General features: G+C 45.1%; 1 protein-coding gene across 4 annotated transcripts in view; it reads right to left on the bottom strand.

Moving 5' to 3' along the window:
• Positions 1–27,269, bottom strand: part of TRANK1 (tetratricopeptide repeat and ankyrin repeat containing 1) — a 92,822-nt gene that overhangs the window by 6,170 nt on the left and 59,383 nt on the right. For all 4 annotated transcript variants that reach the window (XM_039843372.1, XM_039843373.1, XM_039843374.1 and 1 more), the window contains 9 exons: positions 24,181–27,087; positions 19,776–19,975; positions 19,360–19,497; positions 14,993–15,139; positions 13,671–13,827; positions 9,436–9,524; positions 5,580–5,683; positions 5,355–5,487; positions 507–652 (listed from right to left, as the gene is read on the bottom strand). In XM_039843372.1, coding sequence (XP_039699306.1) covers positions 507–652; positions 5,355–5,487; positions 5,580–5,683; positions 9,436–9,524; positions 13,671–13,827; positions 14,993–15,139; positions 19,360–19,497; positions 19,776–19,975; positions 24,181–27,087 — 4,021 coding nt within the window. The remainder of the gene's footprint in view (positions 1–506; positions 653–5,354; positions 5,488–5,579; positions 5,684–9,435; positions 9,525–13,670; positions 13,828–14,992; positions 15,140–19,359; positions 19,498–19,775; positions 19,976–24,180; positions 27,088–27,269) is intronic.

Below are 27,269 nucleotides of genomic sequence, written 5' to 3'. Positions count from 1 at the left end.
ATACAGGACGGAGCAACTGGGTCATGTATGAAACATATGTGTCCTACAACTAAAGGTATGTGTACATTCGTAGCATTCATATATGTATAACTGCGTGGTTAAGCATCTGCCAGTAGATCGCAATGAAGCAAAATCCTGACTGCCCACTAGTGCTCTTGCCTTTATCCATCCATAACACGCATCAATGAAACTACCAACTCAGCAAGCAAAGGTGAGAGGACAGAACCATCATGAAGCACAACATTGCTGTGCAAGTTATACACACACTCATGACACACTCTTCATCTTCTTTAGCCCCTTCTCCTCGTGACTCTGTGTCAAAGCTTATAAAGAGAGTGGAGAACACCGAGTCCCGCTCTCAAGTAGATTTTGACCCAGCACTGAGAACACTGCTCAGCAGAAGTGGGGTCAGGGTCAAGCCACTGCAGCAAAGTGGACACCATCGCCCAGCGCAGGCTGCACCCAGAGAGCAGAGGGAAGGGGGAGGGAGAGAATAAACCACCTACTTTTTTGCCGCGACAGCCGCTTCTTCATAAAGCTCCTCTTGACAGTACATTTTGAGTGCTAGATCAAATTCTTGAATCTGCTCAAAGCATCTGAAAGCATCTTGGTAGCACTGGCTTCGCTTATAGAAATAGGCGGCATCTTTTATCTAGGACAGAGTAAAATTTCCCTCATAGAGTATTCAAACATAAATTTCTATCTTAAAAATTAACCAACACCTTAAATAATAAAGGACATAGTCAAATGTCTTGTTATTTGTTAGAATCCAGTGAAAAACACTAAAACATAGGTAATATTAGGAAAACTAAAACTTTATAGGGAAAAAAATAAAGTTAAATTCCAACATCACATCATACACCATACACAAATTTAAGTTCCAGATGGGTTAGAGATCTAAATGTAGAAGCTATTAGAGGAAAATATATGTGAATATCTTGTGACCTTCAGGTAAAGAAGGCCTTTAACAAAACCCAAAACACACAAGAGAAATTGGTAGATTTGATTACAGCAAAACTGTTCAACAAAGGACATGTGAAATATAGTTAAAAGAAGACAAGCATTAACGTCTCGGTCAGCACTGCCCAATAGACCTTTCTGTGAAGACGAAAATGTCCTATATCTGTGCTATTCAATATGGCAGCCACTAGCCACGTGTGAATAACAAGCACATGAAATGTGGGTAAACGAAACTGAGGAACTGAATTTTTCATTTCTTTTCATTTTAATTTATTTTTATTTTAATTGCCACATGTGGCTAGCGGCTACTGTACTTGGCTGGGCAGGCGTAGAACATAAAATGATCCCAGCAACACACACACACACACACACACACACACACACACACAAAACTTTTGAAAACACAACAGAAAACTAGGCAAAGGATATAAACAGGCAGTTCACAGTGGGGAAAGTTGAGTGACTAACAAATAAAGATGCTCAACTTTACTAATAATCAGAGAAATGCAAACCAAAATTACAGCGAGATGAATCCAACAGGTTTGAAAAAATTAGAAAATCAGTACCTACCAAACAAGGTCAAGAATGTGGGGCGCCTGGAAGCCTCAGGCACAAAGTGGCCCTGGAAGACCAAGTGGCTTTTACTTTCACTTAGTAAAATTAAGTATATGCACTCCCCGGGGCCAGCAAGCCCACTTCTAGCCCTGCACCCCCTGGTCTCAGACAGAACTGGAAGGAGACGCCCTGCGCCACGGTACAGTGTGTGGCAGCCAGGAGTCGGTGGCAACTTGGTTGTCCACTATGAGGAAAATGGATAAGTCAAACGCGGTGGACACCCACTGCGGAACACTGTCAGTGGTCACAAACCTGGCCAGATCGAAACGCTACAGCAGTGGGAGGGAAAAGTGAAAAACAGAACACGATGCTATTAAGATAAGCTTGAAATACATATGTACAGAAAATGCTACTATTTATTCTTCCATCATGCATGCATATGGGAACATATATTAAAATGCATCGGAATGGCTGCCAGTGAGAAGAGAATGGGGAAATGGAGACTGGCTATGAAGAGAAAGAGGATGAACAAAATAAAACGCAATGGGCGTGGCCTTGTACCCACCCACGGTGGGCGTGCCGGGAACAGAAGAGCATGTTCCACTCCTCTCCCTCTCACACTTCCCACCCAGCCCTTCAGCTAATCCTGTCTGTCGGGTTCTCCCAGCATTTCCCAGACGCCACCCCTTCCCACCTCCTCCACCACCATGTGGCAATCCAAGACACATGTCCCAGCGTAAGCTACCACCAGACTCTCCTAACTGACCCTTCTGCTTCTATTCTTGCTGCCTATTGACCTCTCCACAGAGCATCCAAATAATTAGCTTCATGTCACTTTTCCAAACAAAACTTTCCACCAGCTCCTCACCACCCTTGAACAAAATCCAGTCACCTCCATGGACTACGAGGCTTTGTTCCTGCCACCCTCTCTTGCTCATTTTGCCATTTCTACCCAGCTCGGTCTGCTCCAGCCAAATGGCTTCTTTGCTCTTCTTCAAACTCACCCACATGCTCTCACCTTGCATCCCAGATAAAAGATGCTGCAGCGGCTTCTGCCTGCAGGGATCCTTGGCTTGCTGTGCCTTCCAGTAATCGTTCTCGTAATCTCTGCTCAAAGTCAGCTCCCTGATCAACCCCTGTCTAAAATAGCACCACCTAACACCCTCTCTCTTCTCCCCGAGCCCTCATCACCACTGATATCTTACATACTATTGGCTTATCACCTCTCTCTCACACTAGAAAGGGAAGCTCTGCAGAGGCAGAGGCCCTTGCTTTGTTGCCTGCTGGTCACGGAGTACCCACAGTGCCTGGCACACAGTAAGGGGTCCATGGATTTGTTGAATACTTAACAATATTCAATTCCACTTGCTGCACCTGAGATCCAAAGAGAAAACAGAACCAAAATGAAACAACCAAATACATACGCCTAGCCCTCTAATAAATCTTAGCTGGGTTGTATTGAAGGAGACAAGCTACGTGAAGGGCCAAATTATACACAAGATTGAGGGGGAGGTTCTTCTATGTCCAGAGACCTCACAGACTGAGGAGCTCCCAGACCCATCTTGCCACGTCAACGAAGCCCCAAACCAGTACATTTAACCACCCCATCTCCTTTCCTCTCCTTGACGATGCTGATTATTCAGAAGAAAATGCCCCCAGTGTGACTGAAGGCCCTATTAGGTGCCATGTATGTGCCCAATTAGAGAGACAAGAGGGGGTGGCTCTAAAAGGCAGCTCTCTGCTCCACAAGGAGTTCCCTGCCACCACTCAGGGCAAGGACCTTGAGAGGTTTCCAGGGAAACCAACGTTGCTCTCTGGAGAGAGGGAGGAAGCAGGCCAGGCAGAGGAATCCCTGAAAGGAAATCTTATACTCCCACGGCCCCCTCACAAGCATTTCTTCCCAGGGGTAGCACACGTTTGGGGATTGATTTGGCTTAAGTATTTTGACAAAGGCTGTTGACAAGCTGGTCAATTTGAGTCATGCCGGTACTTTGGTGGGATGACCACAAGAGGGCCAAGGCTGGCTGAGGGGTTGAACACCCTTCCAGGGGTGGGCCTGAGCAAAAAAAAAAAAAAAAGGCAGGGGGAAGGGGACGGGGCGGGAGGGGGCGGGGTGGACCCACTCTTCCCTGGTTGGAGCTTGTAGCTACCAGAATGTACTGATAGAAGAAGGTAGAAGAAGCTGCCACCAGTGGTCAGGCCTGTGGAAGCGGAAGAGGGAAAGCTCTAGAAGCAGGGTGGCCTCCACAGTTTGAAGGCACTGAAGTCCTGGAGAAGGGAATGTGGGCTGTACTTACAGCCTCCCGCCCCACCACCAGAAGCTCCACTTTTAGAAGCAGAGCTCGGCAGGCTGCGGGGGGCAAGGTGAGCAATAAGGAAGGGGTCTCTGGTTCAGTCCCAACAGGCACTCGTAGACAAAAAGGGAAAAGTGATAGGTTTAGGTCTGTCCCCTGGAGGTGTCACTAGTCGTGGTCCAGGTGGCAGCACTGGAGATTTGGATGGTGGGTGCCAAGAAGCATGGAGAGGCTAGAAACTACTCTAGTTCCTGGAATCTTAGGACCCAAACTTCCACCCACACTAAAATCCCTATTCCATCCCGATCTCTCCCATCCTGACAAGTCACATCCCATAATAAACACGGGGCAGGGCAGGCAGCATCAGGGCCACACTTGAACTTCCCAGTAGGTCCCACCCCCATCCAGTGCCTGGGTGCTCTGAGGATCAGGAGTTACGGCATTTCACATACAGATGTGAAGCCCACCTCCCTCCTGGAGGGTCATAAAGCCCAGGGGGTGAATGCAGCAGCGGCAGCTGGGTTCTCCAGAGCACAGCTTCTCAGACCACCTGTGGTAAAGGACCAGACGGTTTTACATGTCCAATCTATCACAGCCGATTCGTATAGCACGTTGACTGTTAACAATGCTGTATTGTAGATTTGAAAGTTGCTAAGAGAATAAATCTTAAAAGTTCTCATCGTGAGGGAAAAAACTATGTGTGGTGATGGATATTAACTAAACTTATCGTGGTAATCATCTCACGATATAGATTTATCTCAAATACAATGTTATATGCCAGTTATAACTCCATAAAAAAATAAGTCATTAAGAAAATTGTCACCACTTGGATGTCATCGCAATGCCAAATTGCTATAAAAATTCCTAACTGCTGACTTTCATCTTCTGTGTTAACTTGCTGCAGACCAGTGACAGTGTGTGGCCCCCTGCCAGCCCGCCGACTGCTCAGTAGCTGTGTCTAGCCTGGCAGCTCTGTCCAGCAGAGCTTTCTGCGACAACAGAAATGTTCTATAACAGCGAGCACTTGCAATGTGACTAGTGAGACTAAGGAACTGAATTTTTAATTTCATTACATTTCACTAAACTTAAAATTTAAATTGAATAGCCACATGTGGCTAGTGGCCGCCATATTGGTCAGTGAAGATCTAGAGCAATTACAGGGAACACAGAAAAACGGGCCTATAAATGCAAAGCCATTCACGCAGGCGGACACCAGACGGTGAACACAGAGAGAGAGAAGACAGGAATATTCTGAAGCCCATCTTCCCTTTGACTTGAACGTTTGGCTCCCCCGTGGTTAATGTCGGGTCTCAAACACGCTCACGGACATGAATACGTGCGCACACACACACACACACACACACACACACACATGTCTTTGGAGCTGTCTTAACACTTGAGCAGGCGGAGAAAGAAGGGCTGTGCTCGAGTCGATGGGGCCAGCCTCTTCTTCTTGGGAGGACTGGAGCCCTCCTGAGATGGCCCTGTCCTCGAGCTCCCGAGGGCGACTCAGCTCTCCCGGGAGCAGCCTCGGGCCTGCCGTACCTTCCCCAGCCTCTCGCTCAGCTGGCCGGAGAGCTGGAACTCCTTGGCATAGCTCAGACACTTCAGGGACAGCTTTGGCTCCTTGCATTCCAAATAGGTCTTCGCCAGTTCCAAGTACTTCACCTGCTTCTCCCTGGGAGAGGGAAACAAAACAGGATGTTGACTGAACACCAAGATACCCGCTGATCCCATCAGAGCAAACCTGAAAAGGCCCGAGACTCTTACTTGGGGCTGACTTTCTTAAACTTCATGTTCAGGGCAGTGTCATGGGCCAGCGCCAGCTTCCCCTTCTCAAACGCACCCCCTTTTTGGTAACACTTGGCTGCAACCTGGAAAAGGCGAAATGGAGGTGACGTGCAGAACAAGAGTTAGAGCATGCATTTCGTGTTTGCGCTGATGAAGCACTGAGTCTCGCCCCAGCCCCATCTGAGAGGGAGGGGCAGGAAGGTGCTGCTAAGCCAAAGAAAATGACCTCCGAGGACACAGCCCAGTGGTGTCACCACTGACACTTCACACTCACAGGTTCCTTCTGGAAGTGCCCAGAAGCCATGGAGAAAGGTCCGTAACACGTACTTTACAGGCCACCATAAGAACACCCTCGGATAACTTTCCAAAGCACGTGTGAGAAGTTTCTTCCTTCTCATTGTATATAATAGTAACCTCGAGTCAGAGACACAAGAGTGACTGGCCTGAAGTCACCCAGTCGCTTTTCTGGGCTCAACAAAGGTTCCCTCTAGGTGGTAACTACATGGCTGACCGGCAGCGTTGGTGGAACAGCCACCAGGCATCTACTGAAGGTAGAAATGGGGATAGAAATGGTGTCACAACACATCCCAGAAGACAACTGACCAGATCCTTGGGACATGCAGATCCGTGTGAACCAAAAAGAACATGGGCAAACGTGTCAGAGGGGAGTCAGCCTGCACCCCGATCCCTGTCAGCAGGAAGATGCTTTTCTCAAACAGGAATGCCGACACCATGTCTCCAAGCACAGGCGACAGGAAGCACTAAGTGGCACTTGCTGATAAAAAGGACAGGATAGCATCTCTCCCCTTCTGGCCCTTTGCTGCAGCCTCCCCAGCCCATGGGCCATCTTTCGTTCCCATGAGCTATGCCACACCCCCTTCTCATCACAGGACCTTGGTTCATACTGTTCCCTCTGCTTGAAATACTCTTCCATCCCTTCCCTGCCTGGTTAACTTCATTTATCCATAGGTATCACCTTACATCTCCCTCACTTAAAGCAGCTTCCCTTAGCCTTCCTGTCCAGGAAAGGTAGTTCTGGGGGCAGCTGGCCTCTCATCTGTGACTCCTGCCACAGCTGGAACTGCGTGCTCTTCTGTATGCCTGTCTTGCTCACCATCATATCTCCATGACCTAAACACAATGCTTGGCCCGTGGTTCAACAGAAATCTGTTGAATGAACGAATCTCAAGTGGTTGCCATTTGTATGGTGGTTCTGAAACATTTATTGACATGCAGCCAAAAGCTCAAAGACCACCTCAGTCCTGAAGTCCCTTTGTGGAACAGTCAGGCAATGAGAAGGCTTTTTACAACATTCTCATCTGTCCCAGCTCCTCTAAAAAGATTTTAGATTCAAACGTTCAAAAGTTATGTTTAAAGGGATAAAGAACTGGAAATCCATGGGCAACATGTATGGCTAGGGCTAACAGTGTTCAGAAAACCATAAAGAGAAAGACTGTATAGTTTTCCAATTCATACCCATACCTGCTGCCCATATTACCCCTCCCTTCCCTCCCTACCCTCTCTCTAAAAAAAAAATTTTTAAAAATTCTTAGTTTTATAACAACAGCAAAGTGTTCAATATTTTTTTTTGCAATTATAACAAGGAAGAGCCGGGAATAAAGTTTTGGAGCTCTGTCTTCTTCAGCCAAATACTACATATTTTGAAAATACTTTCCAGACACACCCAAACACACAACAGTGCAAATTATTTTCTCACCCCTCAGGACTGATTCAAGGGTAGCCACAGTCCTTCACTCTTCTCTGCATCTGTCCACGCCCCTTTACCATGCAACCCTGTAGCTTCTCCCACAGACAGTGCTGCCTATATCCCCTCCCTTCCCATCTGAGCTGAGACTTGCTTTGGCCAACAGAATGTAGCAGAAGCAACACGGGACAAGCTCCAAGGCTAGGCCTCAAGAGGCCTTGTGTGCTTCTGCTACTTTCTTAGAACCCCGCTCAGGCATCAAGAGAACAAACCCAGACTTGCCTGATGGAGAATGAAGGGCACGTGATCCAGGCACCCCTTTCGCCCCCATCACCTGAGCCAAGAGCCAGCCAATGCCCCAGAAGCAAGCTGCTTGCTGACTGGCAGTTGAGCTCAGACACATGAGTCCCTTAGCTGAGAGTAGAACTATGCAGCTGAACTCAGCTTTGCCAACCCACAGAACTGTGAGCTACATAAGTGACTTGTAAGCCACTAAATTTGGGGGTGGTTATGCAGAAAAAGGTGACTGGTAAAGCCCAGATATGAGTTACTTGCTGTAGACTTAAAACCGTTTTCCCTGCCACAGGAGACAAAGTCCTCCTGAGAATTTAAAAAAAGAAAACTCTGGGAATTCTTTCTCCCAGACATGTCAGACAGAAGACATCTCCAATGGTGGCTTCCAGTAAGTTCTGACTTGCAATTTCATTGCATTCATCACTTGCCAGTACCTTCACTTGGGTCCAACTCTATGAAATTCCAATGAAAAGCAAGATTATTAAAGCAGCAGGACAAGCCCTTCAAGAAATCACTGTTCCAAAACATTTGTTCAGAAGTAGCATAAGAAACTGCAGGCACTTTTCCTGTAATGCTTGAGGAGTTGGACCAAAGCCTAACATTAGCATGGAGGCATGGAAAGGAAAGAAAGTTCTCTGCCCAAAATTTAGCTCCATGTATTCTCTCAGGAAGCACTGCCTGCGCCTGCAAGCACGGGGCATTCCAGGTGCCTGGGAGAATCAAACTTTAGGGAAATGTGCATTTCTGTGTGGTCGTGCCTGTGCTGGTAGACGCAGCTGGTCAGTTACCCACAGTGCTCATTCTTCCCTTTCCTGCCTGATGGTAGAAACAAACTCCCAAGAAGGACCATAATTGCCAGGTGGGCTTGCTCTCCCAGACTCTCTTATAGCCAGGCAAGGGCATGTGACCTAGTACTGACCAATAAGATGTAAGGAGACGTCCGCTGGGGACTTCATGATAAAAAAGGAGAAGATAGAAATGAGAAGAAAGTGCCTGCCCTTTCTTCCTGCTTGTGATGCTGCTGAGGACGATGAGGTGCTTGGCACTGCCAAAGCCATCATGCAACCATGAGGGGGGCATCTCTGACAAGCTGCAGATGACACAGGGAAGAGATGGAATGAGTCTGGGCCCATACTGACTTTGTTGAGCTGAAGGTGTTTATGACATGCAGGTGAAGACATCATTAGCACGATCTCACAGAAGACACATGTGCCATGGTGCCCCAGCTGAGACCCTGTGATGTGTAGGGATGCTGAATGCGGGAAAAAGGATGGGGCTCTTTATGCTAGTTTCAGTATTTCAAGAAGACTGACAGTGATAACATTTCCTGGAAGAAGACTGCTCAGGCTCACTCACACGGCCTGTGGCTGGAAATCAGTCAGCTCAGTCTAGTGATAAAGTTTAACTTGTGCCCGCCAGATTCAAATTGGCAGTGAAGCCTACATCTGATCAATCTGAAAAGCAAACAAGAGGACCAATCCGTTACTGTTTTAAAATGCCATATGATTACAGTAAAAGCCTTTAAGCTTAGAATACAAGAGGGGAAGAAAATAAATATAAGTGTTCCTCGGTGAGGCAAAGGCCATGACCTGTTTTCCCCATCAGCACATGCTGGCATGTGGCCAAAATGAAGGGTTGTCAGTGGTTGCATTGGGGAAGGAGCAGGACGGGGCACTCTCCTCATCGAGGGGTGACCTGATGTTTCAGAAGAAGCAGCACGAGCACCATTATCCTCCTCTGTCCCAGTGAGAAACATGATGGTGGGAAACCTGCCTGTGAGGCCCGACGAGGCCACCAGTCGCAAAGACTCCCGCTGGCTCCCACCAGGCCCCTTACCTTCCAGCACTGGTGTTTGGCATAGTATTCCCCTTGCGCGATCCACTCCTCAGGGGTTGAGGTCCTAACGAACATGCTGTCATCAAAGTCTAAAATGAAAAAGAAAAAGTTCATTTGCTTCTCTAGGCATTTGCCTGCTTAAGCCTGTTGTTATGGGCTGAATTTTGGCCCCCGCCGGAAAATTCCTATGTGAAGCCCTAAAACCCAATAACCTGGAAGGTGACTGTATTTGGAAATAGGGCTTTTAAAGAGGGGATTAAGTTAAAAAGAGGCTGTTGTACTGGGCCCTGATCCAATCTGACTGGTGTCCTTATAAGAGGAGGTTGACACACACACACAGACAGCAGGGGCCCGCACAGAGAAAAGGCTACCTAGAAGCTAAGAAGAGAGACCTCAGAAGAAACCGAACCTACGGACAGCTTGATCTTGGACTTCTAGCCTTCAGAACTGTGAGAAAATTAAGTTCTGTTGTGTAAGCCACACGGTCTGTGGTATTTTGTTATGACAGCCCCAACAAACAAATACCCCTGTATTGTTTTTCTAGCATTCATTTTAAGATATATTTTAGCTTATCAGGTCAGATGTTTGTGGATTTTTGAAGGAGGATGTGTATATGTGTGTGTGGGAGGGGGAGGGGGGAATAAACAAGGATGCTGTTTGGTTTTTCAACTTAGCTCTGCCTTCCTTTTCTACGGCTATGAATTAGAAGACAGGAATTTCTAATTCCTCCTTGAAAATCCAAAGCCATGTAGGTCCTATGCGAGGGCCTTAGCAAGGGATAAGATGACAGAGTTCTACAGTATTTCCAAATGTGCAGGCTTTGCCCTCATCATAATGAGCAATCTGACACTTCCGGTGGTGGACATAGACTACTGCAACCACCTGCAGCTACACAAGGCTGTTATCCTCACTAGCCTGTTGGTGACTGCATCAGCTCCCCTCTCTCCCTCGGCCCCCTGGGCATCACCAGCAGTGGGTGACAAGCTCTGTAAGTCTGAGCCACAGCTTCATCAAGCACAGGAACGACAGTAACTACCAGGACAACGATGACAGCCAAATCTGAGCTGAAAAGGTCAGAGATACCCAGGCCAATGGATATTAACCGGGGAACATGACAGACATTCCAGCTTTGTTTAGAAGGTGCAAAATCACACCCTAGGGCTTGCAGCCCAACCTCTCCCTGAGGGCCCTCTGCCATGCCTGACAGTACCGTCTGCAAAGATGACTTCTCAGCATCTTGTTCTGACTCCTTATGCCCTATTAGTGCCCTGGTAACATTTGATCCCCACAGCAAAGCCCCAGAGCATCTCTGCATAGGGCTAGTGAACCATGCCAGCACCATATTGGAAAAACCCATATCACACAGTCACTTCACTCATCCCAAGCTTCCTTGCACAGTGGGAGCAGATGTTCTCAAAGACTTTACCATGTACAACTTATAACACAATTGAGACTGTGATTTTTCTTGTATTCTTAATGCTATGAAGACATTTTGAATTTTTAAGTTAAAACAATGCCTATTTTAATAGATGATCTCTTATAATGGGTGCCAGAAAACAGTTTGAGAATAAAAGGAGTGCAGGAAAGATTAAAAACGACCACAGTCAGCCAACTCATTTTTCTTTTAGTTGAGGATGTGAAGGCCCAGGGAGGGAAAGTGGGACCTGAACAAAGTCATGTGGTGACATAGGTGCAGAGTTCTAATAAGAAGCCAGGTTAACCCCAAGCCTTCAACTCTTCCTGTTATACCAAAACGGTCAGGGCCCAGGAACAGAACCTCTAATCCTGGTTCCCAACTGAGCTATTGGCTGTAACCGGAAACAGCCTCCATAAAACTGGCTGAAACGTGCTCAGGAAACGAGCAGACACCTCCGTACAGCAGCCAGGCCCTGCGCTTTCCCCTATCCTCGGAGAAAATTAACCAAGGCCTGGAGGAGCCAACTCAACAGCTAACCCACAAGAAAGACAACAGTTTTCTACTTTATGAAGGGCTGATTATTTCTCCCCTAGATATCCTACCAGGAGACATGCGCTCCGTTTTTTAATTAGCTCATCTTTTTAAGTTATGAAAACAATCCACGACAATGTTTATTTTTGAAGAACACTACAAACAGCACAAAAAGATATACCAGTGAAGGGTCAAAGGTATTCATTTCTCCTCAACAACCCTCATGCCCAACAATCCTAGCACCAGAGGAGCCACTGTAAACAGTTTTGCATTGGTGGACACTTAGGTCGTTTTTACTTTCTTATAATTACAAACAAGGCTGTGCTGAACACTCTTGCGCTCATATCTTTCTCTAGCTGGCCCACTCCACTCTTTTTCCATCCTTCACTTCTAGTCTGTGTGCGTCTTTTAATCTGAAGTGAGTCTCTTGTAGGCAGCATATGTAAGGGTCTTGTTTTCTAATGCAGTCAGCCACCTTATCTTTTAATTGGAGCATTTAATTCTTTTTCATTTGAAGTACTCGTTGATAGATATGTAGTTATTGTCATTCTTTATTCATATTTTTGATACATATTTTTTTCTTCTTCTTAAAGAAGTCCCACCAACATTTCCTGTGTATTACAATGGCTTGGTTGTGATGAACTCCTTCAGCTTTTTCTTATCTGGGAAGCTCTTTATCTGTCCTTCAGTTCTAAATGATAGCTTTGTTGGGTAAGAGTAATCTTGATTGTAGGTCCTGGCTTTTCATCACTTTGAATATTTTGTGCCAAACCCTTCTGGCCTGCAAAGTTTCTGTTGAGAAATCAGCTGCCAGTCTTATGGGAGCTCCCTTGTAGGTAACTAATCGCTTTTCTCTTGCTGCTCTTAAGATTCTCTCTTTGTCTTTAACCTTTGGCTTTTAATTATGATGTGTTTTGGTGTGGGCCTCTTTGGGTTCACCTTGTTTGGAACTCTGCACTTCCTGGACTAGTACGTCTATTTCCTTCACCGGTTAGGGAAGTTTTCAGTCATTATTTCTTGAAATAGGTTTTCAGTTCCTTGCTCTCTCTCTCTTCTTCTGGTACCCCTATGATGAGAATGTTGTTGCACCTGATGCTGTCCCCTTAAACTATTCTCATTTTTTTGATTCTTTTTCTTGTTGCTGTTCTGATTGGGTGTCCTCTGCTACCCCATCCTCTAAATTGCTGATTTGATCCTCCACTTCATCCAATCTGTCGATTCCCTCTAATGTACTCTTCATCTCAGATGTTGTATTCTCCATTTCCGACTGGTTCCCTTTTATGTTTTCCATCTCCGTTTTTACGTTTTCTGTCTCTTTGTTAAAGTTCTCACTGAGTTCATCTACTCTTTCCCTAAGTTCATTGAGCATCCTTATAACGAGTGTTTTGAACTCAGCATCTGTAGACTGCTCATCTCCACTTTGTTTAGTTCTCTTTTCTGGAGCTTTGTTCTGTTCTTTCATGCGGGACATGTTCCTTTGTCTCCCCGTTTTGGCTGCCTCCTTGTGTTTGTTTCTCTGTATTAGGTAGGGTTCCTAAGTTCCTGGTCCGAGTAGAGTGGCTTTATGTAGTAGGTGTCCTGTGGGGCCCAGTGACACAATCTTCCCTGGTCATCTGAGCTGGGTGCTCAAGATGTGTCCCTTGCATGAACTGTGTGTGCCCTCTTGATGTAGTTGAGCTCTGAGGCTGATCAGCTGTGAAGATCAGCCGGTGAGGGGCTGATCCGACGGAGCAGGATTCACTTTAGCAGGGCTCTGGTGCCTGCCCAGGCTGCCCCTCAGGTGTGTCCTCCTCAGATACAGCCCTAGGTGGCATTCTGGCTCTGTTGCCAGTCAAAGCAGGCCACTGGGTATGCCAGCCCAAGGACCTCTGGGATGGGTCCTGCTATTGGCCAAGTTTAGCCTCAGCCTGTGCAATTCTGGGGCTACCTGGTAAGAAGTATGGGGCACACTAAGGCCAGATGCTGCTTCTTTGGGTTTTGTGAGCCTTTGAGAGATTTTTAGGAAGGTCTGCAGCATCTAGTTTCTATGCCATTTCGGCTGGTCTTTCCATGACCCTCACTTTTAAGGACAAATAAAAGCTCTTCCCTGAAAGAGTTAACACTCCCAATTCCACAACAATGACACTTACCAGCACACCTTAGCAATAAATATGAACTCTTATTTTTCAGAAAAATGAAAAGGAAAGAAAGTGCTTCCAAAAAACTATGCCCTTTATTCCTGATCGCAAAAACAGTTGAGATAACACACTTTCTAGCCAATGGCCAGAATATTTTAATGAGATCTTACCTTTGTTTTCATCTGTCTTCACAACTTGGACAAAATTTCTTTTAATGAAATATTTAAAAGCAGGAGCCCGCTTTTCTCGGTTTTCGTCGAAGATCCAGAGGTTGACCCGAGCCCGTGTGATGGCAGTGTATAGCTGCTTCAGCTCTCCATTGAGGAGCTAAAGGCAAGATTAATGACAAAGACGATGAGCTTTTTGTCTATAGCTAGAAAGTGACATGCTTCATGGGCTTCCTCTGATTTGGGAGAAATACAAAAAGTAAATTGTAGACAAGTCTAGAATAAGCCATGGGGACATGAGGAGCTCACTCTGGCCACAGACAGATAAGCAAAGCTCTAGCAGGGAGCACAGCATTAGTACAGAACTACCCTTGAGTCTGCTATAGTTTTATATTTTGAAATAGCATGGATTCATAGGAAGTTACGAAGATAGTACAAAGAGGTCTCATGTGCCTTCCATTGAGATTACCCCAATGGTTATATCTTACACAATTACTATAACTGATTTTTAAAAGTTAAACCAGTCATATACTTCCATGATAACTATCACTAGTAATAAATTACTTATGACCTACCCCACAACTGAGGACTGTGGATGTAAGGGGCTTATGACTTGGACACAGGGAGAACCTATCTGATTAAATAATGCACATTTCAAGATGACAACAGATTTGCGGCTACCTAGAAGTTTGCAAAGCTTGACTCTGATTTAACTTCTATTTCTGCAGAGCCTTCGAGGCATTTACAGAAATAACTTGATAACTGCTATTCTATTTGTTTTATATTTTGTATGAGACATAAAACTAGGACAGTAGTTTCTCCCAAAGTTTTTGTTTTTGCTGGTTCAATTTTCTATGATGTCACTCTCACTCTCTTGAGGCCCCATCAACCCCCCTCACCCAAGAACTCTGTAGAACTTCTGAGCTTTGGCCTACTTCTTGGTGATGTAGCAGAAATGTAAAGGGCAAAGGAAGCTGGGTCCCTTAACAGTCAGGGCTGCTATACAACAGTCTCCATGAACTGTAGTCCTGGACTTCACTTCTGGGTTCCCCATCAGCAACTTCAAAACTTTTGAACAGACCCGAGTTCCCATGGGGAACAGAAGGTACAACCTACCCCTTCCCTTTCAGAAAGTACCCCACTCATGAAGCCCATCTCCCTGCTGGGACAAGGGAGTCTGCCAGCATGGAGATCCCACTCCCCCGTGCTGAGGGTGCAGGAAGACCAGCCAAGTGCAAGGCTCTATCTTTAACCTCATCTTCTCGTCCAAGCCTGTTTACTGGCTCCCTGTCAAATAAGCATGTGGACAAATGGCAGAAGATCACCTTGTACATTTCCAGATTCACCGTCATAGACCGACCCTGAGAGGAGCTGGGTTTCTCCAGGGGCACTTCAATCAGTGGCTGGTTTTGCTCTCTGCAGTCAGATGATGAAGGCGTAAACGAGGAAATGATCTTCCATTCCTTGTAAGCCTGAGCGACAATGACAAATTAAAGACCAAGGAAATATGCTTTTGAACTGTACACACAGCCTCCCGGGGCCTCATGGGGAATTGAGCTCCCCATTTTTTTGCATGGGAACCAGGCCTTCAGCCCCAGCTGTGAGGAGGGGGCCATCCTGTGGCTTCAGAGTCGGGAGAGTGGGCTTAGGTTGCACAGGCAGGGATCAGGGACACTTCCAGGAAAACACTCCCAGACACGTGATCAAGACAGCTGAGAAGCCAGGCACACGCGCCCACTTCCTGAAGTAATGCTAAGGGACCAGAAAGTTCTTGTTGAAAGAAGTTTGACAAACAATACAGAGAAAGGAACCCAATGTTCTCGCCCCTTTACACAACATGTTTAAGAGACGCCACTTAGGGTCAGTTGTTAAGACACATGTGGCAGAATGCTCTAACTAAATTATTCAAGCAAGGATGGAACAAAATTCTGGAGCTCTGGGGTACACTGTGTAAGGTAGACTCTGAGCCAGACAGAACAAATTCATACCTCTGCTCTTTCACTTATTAGCTATGTTACCTTGGACAATTTAGTTGTCTCTTCTAGGTTGAATTTTCCTGCTCTGTAAAATGGGGATGATAGAACTATCCAAGTTCATTGAGAAACTACAAGGAGATGATGTCAAGTGTCTAACATTATGCTTGATAAATAGTTGCTCTTTTAGCCATTTTTCCCTTTACCTAAAATCAAATCATAAAACCGTGGTGACTGTGTAGACCAAGGGTGGGCAAATTCTTTCTCTAAAGGGTCAGATAATAAATATTTTTGGCTTTGTGAGTCATATGGTCTCTCTTGCAACTACTCAACTCTGCTCTTGTAGGGCAAAAGCATCCATAGTGAGTATGTAAATGAACGGGCTTGATGTGTTCCAATAAAATGTTATTTTTCAACATTGAAATTGAATTTAACACAATTTTCATGTGCCACCGAATATTACTTTCTTATTAATTTTTTAAAACTATTTAAAATGCAAAAGCCATTCTTAGCCCACAAGCCATATAAAAATAGGCAGTGAGCTGGATCTGGCCCCCAGGATCATGGTTTGGAGACCCTGGTAAAGCTAAAGTGCCCAGATTACATGCAGTATTTAGAGTCCAGAATTCCTAAGAAATTTCAGATTTCACACTGTACTGTGTCTCATGAGAGTAGTTAGGTAACTCTCCTTAGCCTTACTTTTCTGTTCTTAAAATGATGCTACTTGCTACCTATGTATCTTTTCAAGGAGGATGAAAAGATGGAGTGGATATAGTTCATTACCTCCTTTATGTTACTTTGTAATTTAAACTATATAAATATTAGATTGAAAGCTTTAAATGCTATCTATTAAATGAGAATGGTTATGCTACTAACCAATTATGAAATTAATCAACAGGTTCTTAAAAGAGATGTGAATCTTGTAATCATTTAAGTAGTTGAAAACTAAAAAAAAAAAAAAATCTTCAGGACATATTATGACTATCCTCTTCGTAAAGCTGAATTGTTTGCCAAGGAAAGCAGGCAAAAGACACAAGTACTTGACATTTGAGAGGATCCCCTGGCAGACTGCATGACGTACAGACTGACTGACCTTGGGAGGGCTAGTGAAGCACAATGTATTTGAATAAGAAGCAAAAGCTGCTCATATGGCATATGACTATTTCCATGAATAAAACATTTGACTTTCAAGACAGAGCCTTTTAGGAGTGAGTACATGTATTTGTCCACAAAAAACACAAGAATACAGGCCTGCAGCACCTCTGTCAATAAAGGAAGAAGCATTTAAGTCTTCCAGCTCGGCTATTGGGATTAATCATTGTGAAGGAAAAAGGCAGGCCTGCTCTCTAAGTTAAGCGATCCATAAAAGTTGGTGCTTTCAAAGTCTCTCCCATCCTATTCACATATTAGTGTGAAAGAAAGGACTCCTCACTGGGACAAAGTATAAATGGCAAGCATTCTTCCAAGTCTCCACAGGAGGAGAGTTTGGGAGTGATTGGAAGAATGACTGCCTCTTCCCCAAATGAGGCAAAATCCTACAAGAGAAGGATTTGGCATAACTTTCCCTGGTTCCTTCCCCATCTCAGATGGTCCTAGTGACCATGGGGTTGAGCAGGTAACAATACTAGAGAGAAGATTCACAAACCAGGGCGACAAGAGATCTCCTACGCATGCATGCACACCCCCAACCAACAGAAACATAAATGAGTGGGGAGGGTGGGAGAGGCCAGGGATGGAGAGGGGCTCTCCATAGGTCCCTCATCTCAAATAGCAATTACTATTCTACAGCCTCCAGCCAGTCACCCCGAAAAAAACCCCAGCCAGAGCACAGGCGACCGGGGACTTATGTGATTCCTGTCTCTCCTCTGCTTTCATTAAAGCGTTTCCTATCATTTTCTGACTGTCGTTTTGGGATCTTGAAGTTGTAAATAATAAACTGAAGGTGTGCTTTGTACCAGGATGTGTAATTACATTCCCTGGTACCTTGGGAAGCACCACCTCAGAGGGCTTTCTAGAAGTCTTACAGAACATGGGATAAAGTGAATGTTACCAATAAATTCATTTTGAGATTGTTTTCATTCATGCAACTCACTGAGCCACTGGTAGGAGCATAGGGTCAAGGTATCTGGGCCTCTGCCATTTCTAGGATCACGGTGAGACAGAATCACTGGATTTTTCTTTCACAAACAGAGGTGACCACAAGTTATAGATCCGTAAGTCCAGAGCTCCTTGAGCTTCTTACTGGCACAAGCATACAACCGGCACTTAATAAAGAACAGGAACAATAATGTCTTACCCCTTCCTCTTTTAGGAGAGCCGCAGTCCAACTATGACCAATGGATATATTATGAGAAAAAAAAGTTAGTCCTCAGAGATTAAAAGTGGTTCCAGGGTTAATGAGAGTGCTAATCTGATTTTATTAGCAAAAGTCAATAGAAAAGGAATGTACTTAAGGTATGGCCATGATATACTCATTGTGGAAGGTTCTGGAAGCTGATTGGCATGCAGGGCTTTAAAAGGAAGGGAGTACCGTGGAAATTTAGAACTCAAAGCATCTGAGTTTGTTTCTAGGCTCTGCCACCTACATTATGATTGTGGGCAATTGACTTAATTTCCATGACCCTCAGCCTTATCTATAGAATGAGGGCAATAAAAACACATACAACCTCAGAGGGTTGGTGGAGGGTGAAATGAAACACCGCATTCAAAAAATACTTTATAAACTAAAAAGTACCCATCTGTCATAGCAACATCTGTCATAGGTATTATCAAGGCAAACATGACATTTTTAAAAAGGTCAGGGGAAAAAAACATAAAGACTCCTTGTAAAGGGTCAGTACTAGGGCAGATTTTACAGGGTCAAAGCTAACGGTGCTCTTGCCTTGGATATGAAAAGCAGCTCCTTCAAGCATACACCATGTGCAGTGGAAAATCTGCAGCAGGGACCAGGGCACAGCCAGCTGGGTCTACAAAGGAGACTCCACAGCACAGTCAGCAGGCAGCCTGAGGCCCCACCAAAAGACGGTGGTGAAGAGAAATAAGTGACTAAAAAACCGAGGACAATGGTCTTGAGTTGTTGGCTCTACCCATCATGTACTGAGCTTGGGGAGAAAGACCATCAAGTCAAAGAAATGAGCTGGTACAGAAATCACTGGGGGTCAATCCAGGGACTCTGGCTGCCAGTTGTCTGCATGGGCAGCAAGCAGTGGTGATGAAGCCATGCGAGAAGGGAGCCCCCAGGCAGGGCAGCTGTTCTCATCCCCTGCATTATTACCTGATCCAGTGGGTGGGAACCAAGCCTCATTTGTCTTCCCAAAGTTGTCTCTTTCTATGAAATGACCTTGCCCAGTTCAGTCCTTATTGGGTGGACACTGCTAACCTTGCCTTCATTTGTAAGGCTCTCCTTGGGAGTCAAAGATAACGGCAGCTAGTGAAAACCGAAAGCTGGCACTTGCACACCAGGCATTCAGAAGATGAATACAAGAGAGCAGGGAAGAGCAGGGCACGGGGAGAACCAGCCCATGACACTGTGAAACAACCCACAGCCATTGACAAAAACCCACATCAAATGCTCCAAGCCCCACACTACATGGATGATGCTCCAAAACAGAAACAAGCACCTGTGACAAACTCTCTTCTACTCAGCTCCAAATTCTCTTTCCTGGAGTGTAGCTCATATATATACATGTGTTGTGTGAAAAGAAGTCAATATGGCATACCTCAGAATCAGTAAAAAAGTTGTAAAGGAGGACGTCATCAAATTCTAAGCCTTTGGCCTCATAAACTGTCAGCACAAGCGCTAACTTCAGCTCTTCTGGAATTTTCTCCTTTGCCATTTCGTTAGCTACAAGAATTACCTGGAAAAAGAAAAGGAGAGAAACCTGGTAAAGAAAGCTCAGTCTATTTCTATGGGAGGCAGGTAATGTCTTTAAAGAGAAGCAGCCAGCATGAACTTGGTCAGCCGGGGTAGTGGGACTATTAATAACAATTGACAATCACTCACCCATCTCTGAGACTGACCCATTTTGGGAGCGGCGCTATTGAATTCTACATTGTGGAATAAGGTAACCTCTCAAACCATTTTTCAATTGCACACTGCCTTTTAGTTCAAAGCACAGGATCCCAGCAAGCTCACCTGGTGGGCTCCAAATTCAATGGGCTGAGTTTTCCTCTTGTTCCCACGCAGCAAAATTGCCAAGTCGCTTACACTACAAGATTCCAGGACAGTTGGCTTGGGACCATCAAAAAGGCCAGAATCCCTTGGAAGGCGATCAAAAGATTCTGGGAAATAGAACTGAAGTAAATCCACCACTCCTGATGCCAAATTGAGGATTCCTAGGATAAAACAGAAAACAAATGCTGAATACTGAACAACATGACAATATGGCTGACTTTTTTTTTTTTTATGTTTCTAGTTGGTTTTTTTTCCCCCCTGAGAAGCAGTATTGGCCCTGATAGTACATATAATTGCAAGCCAGTTTCCAATTCTCTTTATGTTGTCACTTTGGCCCTGAGCCGTAGCACTCTGGGTACAGGGAATATAGGCAGAGATGTGTTGCTGTGTTAAGAAGGTTTTGTGGGATCTCATTTACAACCTATATTCATACTAAAGAAAATTACCTCATAAAGAAGAGTCAAGACAGAAATGTAATCTGAACAATGAGAGCCGTTAGAATGCTAATAGAAGGTACTAGTATAGGTGGTAAGGAAACAAGACTTATCTTGTCCTTTCTCATTGGTGCTTAGAGCACTGGAGACAATGTTGCCATGGTAACGGCATTGCTGGATGTTAGCTGGGGCAGCAACCAAGGCCTCCAGCACCCTTTTCCACCAGGTTTATATCCAGTTGAGAGAGGACTAACTATACTAGAAAAAATTGTTAGAGCTGGAGAAAGGATTTTCCAAAGAACTTTCTCCCTGGGTCTCATTTCTTGTCTAGGCTCTGAAATAACATTGACAGTGATGCTGACTGAACATTACCATACAACAGGGACCTTCATAAAAATCATCCATTTAATCCTCACGACTGCCCAGTGAGACAGACTAGATAATCCAAGTTTTGTAAACAGAGACTCAGAGGTCTCAGAAATCCATAAACACCTCCAAGTGACAGGATTTGAAGCTGGAATGAACACAGATCATCCTGGCTCTCTTCACTATTCTTATGGGCCATGTGCCCTTTGCCCAGTACCAAATAGAATACTATGTTCCTGGTAGAACACCATGAAATGGACATAGGTGTCCCCGTTGCTATTATCAAATAATAAAGGGAAAGTTTATCATCGATACTAGTATTATTAAAAGTATACAATATAAAGAAGTCATGAGCACAAGTGGAAACTGCTGACTCTGAGCAAATGAGCTGCTACTGTGGCAAGGGCCAGAGATTTACATTAATGGGAGAATCAGAAAAGGGCACAGGAGTGTTCACTGCAGTGAAAAATTGGAATCTACTTAAATGCCGTTCTAGGAAACAAGATAAATGATTTCTATATAAACATATTCAAAGAATAAAAGACAGTTAGTTCTGCCATAAAAAAAGCATTGAAATACTGACCCATGCTACAACATAGATGAGCCTTGAAAACATTATGCTAAATGAAAGAAGCCAGGCATAAAAGGCCACATGTTGTAAGATTCCATTTATATGAAATGTCCAGAATAGGTAAATCCAAAGAGATGGAAAGTAGATTAGTAGTTCCCAGAGAGTGAGGGTGGGTGGAGGATGAGTGATGGCTAATGGTTATGGTGTTTCTTTTTGAGGTGATAAAAATGTGAAATTAGATGGTTGTAATGGCTGTGCAACCTTGTGAATATATTTTTTAAAAAACCACACAATTGCACATTTTAAACAGGGAGATGTTATGCTACGTGAATCTCAATTTAAATGAAGAATAAAAGATGGGGGAAAATATTCACTAGACATAGTATATATTCACTACATACACGTGTGTGATAAATGCATATAATGTATATAAAGAAAAAAAATCAGAAGGAAATGAAATAAAATGTTAGTAGTGAGCAGCCTTACAGATAGCTTTCAATTTTTTTTTTTTTTAACATTTTATGTTTTCTAAAGTCTCTAAAATTTAGTACATATTATTTGGGCCTTTTCTGGTTCTACACACGAAAACATACATATACTCTTGCCTCCATCCCAAGAGAGGAGGTGGGAGATGAGGTTTGTGTAGTAACTGTCCAAGTGGGTTACTTAGCAAAACAAACAAGTAAACAAAAACCAAGAACTGTTCACAGGAACGGCTCCCTTTACCATGGCTCCACCTTGCTGGCTGATCATAAAGGCTGCTGGGCCCAGGCCAGTGCCACTGACCCAGGGATATACAGCAGAAGAGGGAGGGGCTCGTTCAACTACTCATGCCAGGTCCTCCCTACTGGATCCAACAATAGAAATAGAGTGCCATCAGAGTCACTCCCTGAGGACAACGAAATGGGAGCTATGCATCTCTGTTACCTAGCCCCCACACAGTGCCAGGCAAGGTAGGAACTCAATAAATGTTTCCAAACAGAAGAAGGAAGGGCAGGGGCTAATTTAATTCATAGATTACTTTGTGCCAGCTCTTTCCACGCAACACAATTCCCAGGTATAAGACCATGGAAGAGCAAGAAGCTGAGCTGCTCAGATGCAGCCAGAGCCAGGTGATTGACAAGCACCACCCTTGAAAACTCTGAGAGCTCTAGAAAGCTGGGCTGCATTGTGTGATGTACGCTACACTCCTGGAAGCTGGCTGACTTGCAATCATTTTCTGAATCCCTGGCTAAACAAATCAGGATTTTAATCTAATTTTACAATGCCTATGTGTATATACGAGTACGTATGTATATGTACTTATGTGTATGAATGTGTATGCTTGTGTATATGTATAGCAATACATGTGTATGTGATGTGTATGTGTTTTCTCTTTCCACCAAACCATAGCTTACCTGAAATGCATCTAGAAAAAGAGCATTTATCAAAAACCTACAATAAACATCACACTTAAATGGTGAAATGTTAGAAATATTCCCATTAACTCCAGAAATAACACATGAATACCTGTTATTGCTTCTAGTTAAGGTCCTAACCAATGAAATGATAAGAAAAAGAAATAACAAGTATAGAAAAAAAGGTAAAAACTGCCTCTGTTTGCAGAAAAATGCCAAGATCGAAAAGTCTGAATTTCAGCAAGACTGTTAGATACCAGATCAACATATGAGAACCAATAGCATTCCTTTATACAAGTAACAACTGATTAGAAAATATAATAAAAGAAAAAAGGACAGCTGTGATAGTAACAAAAAGTATAAGGTACCCAGGATAAATCATACAGCTGTGTAAAATGTCTGGGGAAAATTATAAAATATTATTGAAGGCCGTAAAAGAAGACCTGAATAGAGTAATATGCTAAGGTTGTGCCTCAGAAGTTCCAATAATGTAAAAATGTGAATTCTTCCCAAAGAGCAACAAATTCAATGGAATTCCAATCCAAATGATGAAGAGTTGTTGGACAAGTTTGATAACTATCATAAATATGATAGTGTGATAATAGGATAAGAACATAAGACATATCAAGTAGTGAGCCCAGAAACAGACACGAGACACACGAAAAGAACAGCATTACAAATCAGAGGAAAGAACAGATTATGAAGTAGATGACATCAGCACAACAAACTGCCCATATGGAAAAAAGTAAAATTAGGTAACAGAAGAGTTATAGAGTGCCAAGGTTGAGAAACCCTGAAATAACCTTACAATACTCCAGTAAGATCCTTTATGTCAAGACCCTTGAAAATGGTGTAAATACAAAGTTGCAAAAAGATATGTCTGGCATGATCTCATTAAGTAGCTTCTAAATGTGTAAAATAATATTATATATTTTTCGTGGACATCTGTAGGACACAGGAAGTGACTTTGTGAGCATTCTATGAACGTAAAGGAGTATTCCGGCACTGCGTCATGTTATTTAAACCCTCCATTCCTCACTTTCCTTCTCTGTAAAATGGGAATGATGCCTACCTTGAGGGTTGTTTGAGGATTAAGCACAGATACTAGACATAAACTTCCTGGCATCATGCCTGGCACAGAGAAGGGGCACAACTGAGCTACAAGTTTAAAGCACCTGAGTGTACGTTATCTCCTACCACCTGCCGCCGCTCTTTGGCTTCTCCTTGGGAGGAAAGCGCCTTTAAGGATTAGTGACTTGTAACTTGGTGTATTACTTTATATTGTATAAGCAAAGTGTTTTAATAAAAGTTCTCTAGCAGTTTAAATGTTCTCCTGAAATGTTTTTATGTCATGACAAACGTCCTAAGATATAATTACTTAGCAGTCCACAACCGCAACTTGAATTAACCTAAGAATGAGTGTGGCAGAAATCAGAAGAGCTCTTGTTCATGAATGCATTTACTTACTAACAAACTCCAAAATACTATCCTTACTTCACCTACAAGAGCCTAGCAGAAGCTGGGCTACAGCTTCAAAAGCAGCCCAAAGTCAGTGCCCGAGCACCTTCCTTGTAGGTGAGCCCAAGGCCTGGACGTACCAGAATGGGACCGGTAGTTCTGGTACAGCTGATGGATCTTCTTGGGCTTCCGGACAGGACACTGATGTTCCGCAGTGTTCCTGCTGGCGTAGTGGAAGAGCGAACGCAGATCGCTAAAGCGGAAGGCCACGCCCTTCATGATGCTCTGAGCCGTGTCCCCTGTGAGGAACATGGCATTGGGGTCATTGATGCATTTCATCAGCAGCGCCAGCTCGGCTTGAGTGAAGTCCTGAATCTCATCACCATAGAGCTCATGGATGGACCACGGGAGCATTTTGAGCTTCGACAGTCTCTGGGACAAGTTGTACAGAACGTCCTGTTCATCAAAATAACCTTTCTGAGAGCTGATCTGCTGATACAAGCAGAAAAGCCTGTAGATCTCGCTCCGGTCTTCCTTGAAATTGGGGGCCCGCTTTCTCCCTAGTTTCTTGTACGCTTCTTCCGTGAGTCTCCCCTGGGAGCAGCTGAGGGCCTCAAAAGACCCCTTCAAAAAAGATTTTATTTCTTTCCAAATCAGTGCAGGGTTGTAGGAGGTTTTCCCTTTGTTCATTTTGGGCCATATTTCATTGACGAACACCTCAAATGTCACGTACACCCGGGGGTCGATGTCACACAAACATACTTCCACAACTTTATCCTCCTCGCCATTGTCCCCATCACCCTCAGCCTCCTCCTCATCCTCCTGCCAGTTGGAGATTGTCAAGTCTTCCTGCACGGACCATCCGACGATGGTTCTTTTCAAGCTGCCATCTTCATTTCTCAGAAAAAATGGTTTAGGCAAAGAAGCGTCAAGCAAGAGGAGCAGCTGCTTGGAAGTGACAAACAGAGGAAAGTTTTCATCCTTCAGGTCCTGGAGTTTGTGAACATTGGGTTCCAGTGGTTTGTAATGACTGGTGGCTTTGGTAGACTTGGAAAGCTCAATGAAATTCCTCTGTACCTCCTGGCACAGGACGTGGTTCTTGGTCACAAAGATCTGATGTAAATGTTCCAGCTGCTGGGGATGATCTGGGGCACCTGATTCTGCCACTTGGCCAGGCCCCTCGTGCTCCCCAGCTTCCCTCCCTGCACAGTCTTCACTCTCCAGCTCCTCGTCTATGCTGTCCACTGTCTCCATCTCCACAGAAACTTCCTCTTCCTCGCCCTCTTCCCCCTCCTCTTCCTTCTCCTCATCTGAACCCTCTTTTCCAGGTTCCACTTCGAAATTTCTCTTCGACCAGATCTGTCTGGCCAGCAGTGGGCTTCCTGCCTGCTCGACTTTTCCCCAGTAAACGTGGAATTTCTTCCACAGCCTGTACAAGCAGCAGGTGGTCTTCCCAGTGCCACTTCGCCCAATGAGGATGATGGGCTCCAGCGGCCTGGGGTTGAGGTGGATCACAGAGTACTCAAGCTCGCCCACCCGGAAGGGGTACTCCACCGTCGTCGTCATGTCACTGAGGATGTTGAAGGCCATGTCGGTGCTGAAGCTGTGGAACTTCATGATGTTGTACTCCGTCTGCACCGCGCTGGCCGGCGGGGAGTACTCGGGCTCCTTGTGCTCCTGGCTCCTCTCGGCCTCCGTGTCCTCCACGTAGCACCGGGGTATCCGCTTTTGGATTTTCATGTTGGTTGACACCTGGTCTTTGTTGATACCCTTCAGCTTCTTCCGCAGGACACAGGACAAGCCCCGGTTATAGGCACTGCAGATGGCCTTGATGGTGCTTTGCAGTTTATCGTGATCCAAGACGATGTCCCAGATCCGGATGATTTCTGTGTAGACCTGCCCCGACTTCCCTATGGACTGTGAGCTCCGCTCTGTGGCGATGATCTTCTCTGGGCTCTCACTGCATCGAGGGGAGAAGTCGATGGCGAGTTCCCACAGCATCCGGGCTCCTTTGTCCAGCTCGGCCTCAAAGAGACGGATTTTTCCTTTCCGGTGCTTCAGCCTCTTCTGCAGGCTTTGGGTCCACTCGCCGTTCCCCAGATGCTGAATGGCTATGATGATTTTCTTCTTCATGACCTTGCTCATCGCCTTACTGGACAGCTTCTTCAGCATTTCCGAAGTGCACTCAATCTCCCACGTCATGTTCTCGAAGTCCTGGAAACAGTCCTCAATCTCCGGCACGCTCCATTCATCCTGATCACCGCTGTCCTCCTTCTCTCTGTGACCAACAGGAATGAGTGCTGAGGCTCCAAGGGCTACCTGAGCATGTCCCTCCCTCGCCTCAAGGTCAGCAGGATTGTTCCCACTACAGTCAGAGCCCCCAAGCCCCGGAGCTCGCTGGACCTCATCTTTCTTTACTTCTGTGCCAGCTCCTGTCTCCAGATGCTCAGAGTTCTGAGGACTGTCCTCTTGGAGGGATGTATCCAATTCAATCTGCTCAATCAAATCCATGATGTCCTGCACAAGGCGGTCTCTTAGAGAACAGGGCATGACAGCTTCAGGCTCCTGCTTCATCATCTGGGCAGCTGGGGGAGTCTCCCAGTTGTTAGGGACCATGGCATCTTTGGGTGGGGATTTGGCAGTGCCAGTGCATGGCAGAGACTTGGATGAAGCTTGGGACTTGAGCTGAGATGTATTACCAGGGGCAGCAGACCTCAGGAGCTTCCCTGGGTGGGCAACAGAGTCCTGCCGGTTCCTCCGCCGGCTCTCATTATGAGCTTTGTTCCAGGCCAAGAGCAAAGCATCGTTCTTCTTAATCTTGTGACGTGCGTCTTTGCCTTCTTTGTTCTTCAGGTTGAAGTTGATGTCAAACTTCACCAGCAGTTCTAACAGCTTGTTCATGCGCTTCATCATGCCCTTCTGGAAGAGGATGTGCATCAGCGTGTTTCCATTGCTGTCCTGGACATTGGGGTCGAGGTAGGAAAATTCGGTGGGGTTGGACCAGAAGAGTTCCAACAAGTGGTTGAGGAAGTTAAAACCGATGTTAGCTGAAAGACACAAACAAATCTCTGTGAGTGCTGAGTTGCTCTTCTCAGGGAACAGAGACCCCCTGAATTCAAGAGAGATGCCAGCCAGGGGTGTCTCAGAACACCGAACTTCTCTAAGAGTTTGAGAACCCAGTGGTTCTCAAACAGGGGTGATCTGCCTCCCATGGGACATTTGGCAATGT

The sequence above is a fragment of the Pteropus medius genome, unplaced genomic scaffold (genome assembly GCF_902729225.1).
Source record: "Pteropus medius unplaced genomic scaffold, Ma_sr-lr_union100, whole genome shotgun sequence".
In the NCBI taxonomy this organism is placed as follows: Eukaryota; Metazoa; Chordata; class Mammalia; order Chiroptera; family Pteropodidae; genus Pteropus; species Pteropus medius.
The sequence above is the reverse complement of the archived record's forward strand: the minus strand, read 5'-3'. Positions and strand labels throughout refer to the sequence as shown.